The sequence below is a fragment of the Drosophila subobscura genome, chromosome E, assembly GCF_008121235.1.
Source record: "Drosophila subobscura isolate 14011-0131.10 chromosome E, UCBerk_Dsub_1.0, whole genome shotgun sequence".
Taxonomy (NCBI): domain Eukaryota; kingdom Metazoa; phylum Arthropoda; class Insecta; order Diptera; family Drosophilidae; genus Drosophila; species Drosophila subobscura.
Genome location: NC_048531.1, coordinates 18,764,660 through 18,772,668, shown reverse-complemented (window position 1 = coordinate 18,772,668; position 8,009 = coordinate 18,764,660). Strand labels below are relative to the sequence as shown.

Sequence of the window (8,009 nt, the reverse complement as noted above, 5' to 3'; positions counted from 1 at the left end):
AAAAGAAACAAACAAACTAAAAAAAGAGAGTGAGGGGGAAAAGCGCGTGGAAAACTGTAACGGAATCGCATTGTGTAAGGAAATATGTTTTTTCCTGCACCCCGCACACCCCTCTGCAGTGAGGATTGAGGGGAAGGGAGCGAAGTGCCTGCGGGCAGCGATCGATTAGAAGAAGGAGCTGTAACTAGATAAATGCCCCGTAGATTCATGTATCTATAAGATACAAAGTAAATCAATTAAAGACCCCCACCCAGCACCATGGGGATGGGAAAATTCAATTAATTTGATGCCAGATTCGTTGGGCTGCGATTTCGATTCATACGCGAGAGCGCGCCCCTTGCAATTCCATTTAATTATGCAAATCAAACGACCCTTAACCCCGCCCTGCGCTTATTAATTACTGTCCACTTTTTGGCGACTGCTACAGGTCGGAGCTACCCTCAGGGATGGGCAACTCGTAGTCCTCGTCCATGTACTCCTGCTGCTCCTCCTCCTCATCATAATCGATGACGGGATGATCCGCCTTGTGGGCACACAACACCAAATGAAAGGCGTACGCACAGGGCTCTGCAGCTGCAGCCTCCATGCAGCTGCTAATCTGCAGCGCCGTCTGCCCCGTGGCATTCATCAGCTGCAGATCCATGCGACCCGCCGCATCGAGCCACTGGGCACTGGGTGGCTGCCTCAGCAGCTGACAGCGAATGTTGCACTTGTACTTGAGCTCCACTTGCGCTTCGTTCAGCAGCTTCTCCAGATTTTCGACGCTCTCAAACGTCTCGTACTCCTCGTAGGTGAGGTTGTTGCTGCGCAGGCAATCGCCAAACTCCTGCAGTCCCACATCGAGAAAGGTGAAGGGATGGCGGCACTGTTGGCAGACACCGTGAGGCAGGGATTTAGCTGGAGATATTCATGAATTCCCACCTGAGCGAGGCCCAAACTGAGGGCCAAGACCAATGCGAGCTGACTGCTGGGGCACATGGCTAAAGTAGAACTGAAACTCAGTCTAGATTCACAATAGAAAAAAACACTTTTGCTCAAAACCAGTTCTATAAATGATTATTCATTGCTCTGTGGCTATGCCTCTCCCTCCACCCCTGACTCATCGCTGCCCTCCAGATGATCCGACACACAGAGCAATATGCTGAAGGCATATTCACAGCCATCCGCCTGGGCCTGCTCGTCGTGCGCCCGCTTGCAGTTGTCCAGCGCCTGGCGACGCTCATCGCTCAGCGGCTCCATCTCATCGATCTTGGCCACATCCACCAGCCCGCCACTGTCCAGAATGTTCGCCTTGGTGGCCAAACAGTGGGCAAAGCACTTGTATTTCCTGTCCAAATTCTCGAGATCCTCCTCGGAGCTGTTCATGTTGATGCGTGCCTGGAACTCGGCTTGGCTGATGTTGTTCGTGGTGAGGCAATCGTCGACCAAAGCGGACTCATCCATCGCTCCAGGCAGGCACTAAGGGAGTGGCTTTTTAGAGGAATTTATTCTAGATGGCAGACAGTCAGACGTACCTCTGTGAGTGGAGCAACCAGCAGCAGCAGCGCCACAACAACGATCGCTGTGAAATGCAACATTTTGAATCGTTGGCTCGGGGCGCACTACTTGTCGGGTTTAACCAGATCTCTGGCTATATATACGACTGTGCATATACCCCATTGATTATCTTAGCAATCTCGAACCCAACTAATTAGCTTCGAGGGAGGAAACTCGTTAGCGGGTGAACAAAAGCAAAAACCTGAAACTCTCGTGCACTTAATTGTGCGGCTGCAGTGGCGGCTGCGGAAATCTATTTCGAACGATATAGAAAACACAATCTCTGGCCGGCATCCCATTGGGGGGGTTTAGTCACGAATGATTGATTGAGGGTCATTCATTTTCCCACTCAAAACTCTGCATTTCCCTTCTACTTTTCCACTCTGCAGCAATTTTTAGAGGTCGCTAAATTTTGCTTGCACTTTTTTGCCTGCTTTTCTTTTTTCGTTTTTATACGCAGTGAAAAATTTCGCATAAAATTTGCCTGTCAACGTGTAGGGAGCGTGCGAATATTTGTGCAACTCTTTGGCTGTCTCGCTGCCCGAAAATGAAGCGACAACTGCGGCACGAGTGGCGACAAATTGGAGCTGACAGCCAAAAGGGGTGCACGCGATGGGTGGGGTGCGCCTGTGCCGCATGTAATGGTGGCATGGAATTTCTAACCATGCGAAAAACTCTAGACAACAAATGAAAATTCCAAGAAATGCTCGGCAGTGGAGGCTTTTCGCTCTCGCTCTCTCGCTCTCTCGCTCTCGCTTCCACTTGCCTTCGTTTGTTTACGGCCTTGCTTTGCCACAACAATTTTCCTATGTTTTGGTGCATATTTTGGCCTGGGGCCAACAGTGGAAATATGTGTGCTGTGGCAATTGCAACATTTGCAAGCATTTAAATGGTCATTCATGGGAGGTGCTAAACTGTGTCCTGTGCCTGCTGCATGTCCTTCCCCATTCAGTGTGCGTTCTGTCAGCGCTTGGCCCGAGCCGCATAATTGCATTTCCAAAGCATTTCCAATGCATTTCCATCGCATCCATCAATTTATCAGCGAAATTAGGCAGACATTTTTGATAACTCTCTCTGGGTATTAGGCCAATGCTAATTAGAGAGGAATATGAACTGAAAATGGGTTTTTTTTTATCATTTAGAATCGGAAGTTCTCTTTTGGGAGAAACTGTTGCTGCTGGAGAGTGCTGAGTGGCAGCAAAAATCTTTATAAAATCTTTTTCCATGCCAAAATCTTTAAATATAATTTCTATACATTGAAAGGCACTCTCGAGTGTCTTCAGATTCTAGGAATTTCTAATTTAAACTGCATAAATCTACGCAGAAACACTCCACCTCGAATAGACTTTATTGCAACTTATTTTGCTTCCACTTTTCTTCAGTGTTTTCCCTTACTGCCGCTCCCTTGTGCTAGTTCCAACGCATATTTCATCTAATTGAATGCCTTTGGATGATATTATAATAAACATAGCTTTAGTTTAGCGAAAAGTTTACTTTGCTGCCACCAAAAACTTCATGACAAAGTTGTGCCACACGCAAAAACCAAAGTTGGCGCTGCTTCCCCTTTGTTTTTTCTTGTTTTTTTTGTGTAATAAAAATAAATAGTCCGACGACTTTCCAATATGCATGTCACGTATTTTGCATGCACTTTGATGGCAGAGCCACGCCCTCACACACCCTCACACAGACATGTGTGGCACGTGGCATCCCGGGATTCCGAAATATGCGTGCAACCCAAAGAGCAGACAGAGAGACAGCGAGAGAGAGAGAGAGATGGCCCTGCAGTGCCCTGCAGCGTCTGAAACAATGGATAATGCAACAAATTAATTGGCCAACATTTCGAAGGTGGGGACGGGGAAGGTGCAGGTCTCTTCTTCAGGTTGCAGCCCCAGCGGCAGGTCCGTTTCGGGGGACAAAAGGACACACTAAAGCAGTTTACATTTATCAATTAGTAGGAAATGGAGACCAAGGCGAAGGCAGTGGCAGTGGCAGGACGCAGTCTCCTGCTGGAGCAGACCAGGCCAGCTGCCAAGAGTTCATTGCAATAACAGTTGCCGTAGGAGGCGGTGGGGCGTTTGTTCTGGGAGCCACTGAAGTGTGAACTGCTGCAAAATAAACAGAGAACGAGAGAACGAGAGGCAGAGGCAGAACGAGAGATATAACGAGAGAGAGAGAGAGCACAGGAAACGCCCGTGTCCTTGGAGATGGAGCTGCAGCGGCAAAGCCAAGACAAACTCTACTCCCACCCCGCACCACCGCTACTCTCCCCCCTGCCCTTTGCTTCTCCCGCTGGTAATTACAAAATTTTTAATTAAATGTTAAGTGTGGAATGCACCACCCTCCTCCTCCCCCTCCTCACGCCCTTTAAGCACTCATAACTACAAATGCGCACGAAGCAGAGCTTTAAGTTCCACTCCAGGACGACGATGATGACTTGACACTCGTCCCGCTCCGCGTCTATGCCCCGAGCGGACTATGAAACTATCTGCCAAAAGGACCACAACGAAACGGACTTTCTCTCTGGTTCTTTTTTAACAACTTTCTGTGCGATTTTCACGCCTCGCTGCCCCACCTCGGTGACAATTGTGTGCACTGCCGCCAAAGAGACTGCAGACCCACACGGTGTCCATTGATTCGGTGACTCAATTGGGGGGCAAACAGTCGAAGATTAGAGCCAGAAATCTTAAAAAAACAAAATTTTGGTTTTATATTTTGGAATCGGAGCGCAGAAATCTTGAAAGCAGACTGCAAATGCCTTGAATTTTATCCCAGAAAAAAGAACTTGCATGCTCTGAAGAGAGCAAACTAGACATAATTATTGGAAACTTACTTTGCTGAGCTTAAAAATCAACAGAGACTCCGCTTGAAAGGGTAACAATTTCGCACCTAGAATTTCCACAGTGTTTTAGTCGTTTTTCAATCGCTTTTCCATGCTAATACATTTTCTATAACTATAATTGTTGTTCATCGAAAGGAACCTCTGGAGTGTCTTCAGCTTGTAGGAATTTCTCGGATTTCCAATAAGTTTTTACTACAAATTTCATAAATTTTAAGCATAAATTTCAGGTTTTATGGTTTTATTTTGTATTTGAATTAGATTTCATCTCTTAATGAGATGTTCCCTTCTTAGTTCGATTTTCCCCTTTTTATTTTACCAAAGAAAGTGGAGAAAGTGTATCCCACTATTCGTATATGCCGCACATAAATGTACTTTTATGTATCTCTGGACGGACACACCTTTTAGGCTTTGGCTTTGGCTTTGGCTTTGTCGATGGCTGAAGAGAGCTTAAAGTTTGAGCTTAGTGCCCGCCCGTGAGCCCACGCCGCTGCCTCTCGTGTGTGTGCGGAATAGTTTTACTTTATTTGAGAGGGAGGGGTGGGGGGTGGGGATGGAGAGGGGGGCAACGTTAACTAAAAATAAACCGAGTGTTAAATGTGGGCTAACAACACACTGGCCGTGGCCATTCCCCCTGCCACAGTCCCCTTCTCTTTCCCATTTCATATTGAAGATTCGTGAGGCGTGAATAATCGCATTAGTTGCGAAATTAAAAATTACAAAATAGAAAATAGAATAGATAAATCCGCCCACGGCTGGGTGGATTTCCCTCCACCTCCGCCCCTTTTTTTATGCGCTTGTATGGGCATCCTTATTTATAAGGATTTACTGCTAATTGAATTGTGTCCGTACAGAGAAAAGAGGAGAAGGCAAAAGACACACACAAAAGCAGCAAAGAGAAGGCAGAAGGCGAGAAATTAGTTAAGCCAATGCATAAAACCTAATGTCCTGGAAGTTTTCGGGCCTTCGCATAACTGTTAAGTGGGTCAAAGGTGACCCCTTGGTGTAGCAATTAATGTTCCATACAAATATGTCAAGTAGCAGCTCTGCCACACGCTGATGTCTGTAGCTGCGGGAGGGCGACTCTTTCGTCTTGTTGCAAAATTTAAATCAAATCTCATGGCGAGAGCAAGGGAGATAGCTGCCCAAAGAGAGAGCGAGAGGGAGAGCGTGAGAAATCAATTTCTTTTGTATGGCTTTTGAAAGGTTTCGAAATGATTTTCAATTGTTGAGTTGCATTGAAAATTGCAACAAGGAAAAGCAAAAAGGAAACTTAGAGGAAACTCAATCGTCTTATAGATGCTTATTCTCGCTCTCTCTCTCTCTCTTGCTATCTCTTTCTTTTTGTCTCTTTCTCTTGCAGTATCTTCCCCTTTTGCTGCCTTTTTATTGTATCGCTTCTGAGCTTCATAATCCGATTTTCGTGTAAAATGATTCTTTGGCAATTCTTTTGGCTTTTGAATTGTGGAGTCCATGACTTCACCTTTGACCCCAGGCGTCTGGCATATTGTGTATTCAATTCCGTAGCGCTTAAGGTAACCCTTTCCCCTTCAACCCTTCACCCCTGGCAACTGCAACTGCAACTCCGACTGAGTGGCGTGTGGCAGAAGAACAACACTCATTACTTGAGTGCTGCCGCTTGACTGGGCTGGCTTGGGCTCGCTTGCAGCACTTTTTGTGGCAATTTTCGAGTGCGCTTTCTACAGTTTTTAACTTGCAACAACAAGAGTCAAGTGCTGCTGCTGCTGCTGCCTTTCATTCTTTCTTCCGTGCAGCATGCAGCAGGTGCATACATACGTGTGTGTGTGTGTGTGCCGTCGTGCTGCAAAGTGCCGCACAAAGCGTCATTGATGCTGACGTTGATGTTGCTCTTGCTGTTGCTGTTGCTTCTGTCGTCAAGCTGCCACTTGTCACATGGCAACAGTTTAGTTTTCCACTCACCCCCACACACACACACACACACTCACACACACACACTTGAGGCGGGTGCAAGTGGCGGCTCAAGTTGCACTCTCACATAACGGCAAAACGGAAATCAAGGCAGTGCAGCAGCCCCGACGCCGTCCCCGCCGCCAAATGAATGCAAAACGAAAGACGAGACAGACGAAAGGGTGACGAACCCACCCACCCTACCCCCCTTTGAGTCTTAGCTTCTGTGGTGAGAGGTGAGATTTAGGGGGCAGGCATTTTTCGATAAATAAATATAAAAATAGTAAATAGCTTTAGAGGAAGCAATCAGCAAGAAATTCGAGCAATATTATTGCCTCCTTTTTTTGGTCACTTTGGACTCCATTTTTGGACCGATTTTTTGTTTCATTTTTGAGCTCTTTTGTGCTCATTTTTGGACAATTTTTGGATTAATTTTGGGACTCAATTGAACTCAATATTTTGACTCATTTCTGAACCCCATTTTCGGCCTCAATTGAAATGAATCTTTGTGGAAATTGTTGTCAAAATTCGTGTTGTTGTTCATTAATTTATTGGAACGTGTATTAGACACACCAAAAAAAATTTGCTGTCAAAATTGTATAAGTTATAGATTTAGTTGTAGGATTTTTGTTTTGTATTTTGTGACTTTTTGTTGAAATGCGGCTGAATTTTCTGGTGCATTGCCTGTGGGCGGCTCTACTTGTGGTGGTAAGTGGACCTATGAACTCAGTCTGTGGACCCGCTTATACCCCTCGACAGTCACAGCTCTCGACCAGTGGATATGCCCGAAGTTTGCCAGTCGAGCAGAAGATGAAGCTTCCAACTGGCAGCGGCATCCATGAGCCTACAGCCATCGCTGTGGGTTCAGCCAGGGGCAAAAGCAACTCCACTGCAATGAGACCAGGGTCCACGATGCTTGTGGCACGAACAGAAGCAGAAGGAAGTACTGGCAATGGCACCGCCACGGGTGCAGGCACTGCGATTGCCACGGGTACAAGCACTGCGATTGCCACTGGTAAAGGCACTGCCCCGGGCGGCGCCTCCGTTGTGAGGCACATTCGCCGCAAGCGCGAACTGTATTTGGACACACCGTACGACTTCCACACGACTCACTTGTTCTGCGACATGGACATTCGGAACAGGCACCTGCTCATCTGGTTCTTTCCCAATCACTGCATTTGGGTGTGGAACAACAAGTACGTCCACGAGGGCTTCTACCGGCTCTACAAGACGTATCAGTATGAGGGCTTCATATTCGGCCAGTACAACATTCGGCTCTTCCAATGGGAGTTCGAGAACTTCCAATTTGGCTACGTCTGGTCAAAGTTAATCCAGCCAGAGCTGGCTTGAATATTTATTTACTTATGCACGCTTCAGTCTAGATTATAATTATTCCAATGGAGCAAAAACCATCATGGAGTTACTCTCACTTGCTGGGTATCTGTGGGTCGAGCGTCGAGTGTTGTTCCACTGCTCCTGCCACACTCCTGGAACACTCCTGGAACACTCCTGAAACACTCTGTCGACACACAGGACTTCGGCTCTCAGCTCTCTGCTGCTCGACTCCTTGCTGCCACAATGTTTGTGTACATGTGTGCAGTGTTGCATAAGCTGTAAGAATAACCTGCCGTCTTGTTGCAGACTCTGCTGCCACTTGCCACTGCCACTTGGCACTCCTCCTTCTGGCATTGGCAAATATTTGGTTTCG

At 46.8% G+C, this 8,009-nt stretch overlaps 3 protein-coding genes across 3 annotated transcripts; 1 reads left to right on the top strand and 2 right to left on the bottom strand.

Annotated features, from left to right (window-relative positions):
* Positions 1 to 294: 294 nt before the first annotated feature.
* On the bottom strand, positions 295 to 1,002 carry LOC117890288 (general odorant-binding protein 57b-like). The gene is made up of 2 exons (XM_034795051.1): positions 922 to 1,002; positions 295 to 865 (listed from the first exon to the last, which is right to left on the bottom strand). The coding sequence occupies exons 1-2, from the start codon at positions 976 to 978 to the stop codon at positions 422 to 424; spliced, it is 501 nt and encodes a 166-aa protein (XP_034650942.1). The 5' UTR covers positions 979 to 1,002; the 3' UTR covers positions 295 to 421.
* A 26-nt stretch (positions 1,003 to 1,028) lies between these two features.
* Positions 1,029 to 1,596, bottom strand: LOC117890289 (general odorant-binding protein 57c). Its single transcript, XM_034795052.1, has 2 exons — positions 1,515 to 1,596; positions 1,029 to 1,458 (listed from the first exon to the last, which is right to left on the bottom strand). The coding sequence occupies exons 1-2, from the start codon at positions 1,575 to 1,577 to the stop codon at positions 1,075 to 1,077; spliced, it is 447 nt and encodes a 148-aa protein (XP_034650943.1). The 5' UTR covers positions 1,578 to 1,596; the 3' UTR covers positions 1,029 to 1,074.
* A 5,266-nt stretch (positions 1,597 to 6,862) lies between these two features.
* Positions 6,863 to 7,716, top strand: LOC117890566. The gene is made up of 2 exons (XM_034795500.1): positions 6,863 to 7,009; positions 7,061 to 7,716. Exons 1-2 carry the CDS (start codon positions 6,959 to 6,961, stop codon positions 7,649 to 7,651), a joined length of 642 nt encoding a protein of 213 aa, XP_034651391.1. The 5' UTR covers positions 6,863 to 6,958; the 3' UTR covers positions 7,652 to 7,716.
* The last annotated feature ends 293 nt before the right edge of the window (positions 7,717 to 8,009 follow it).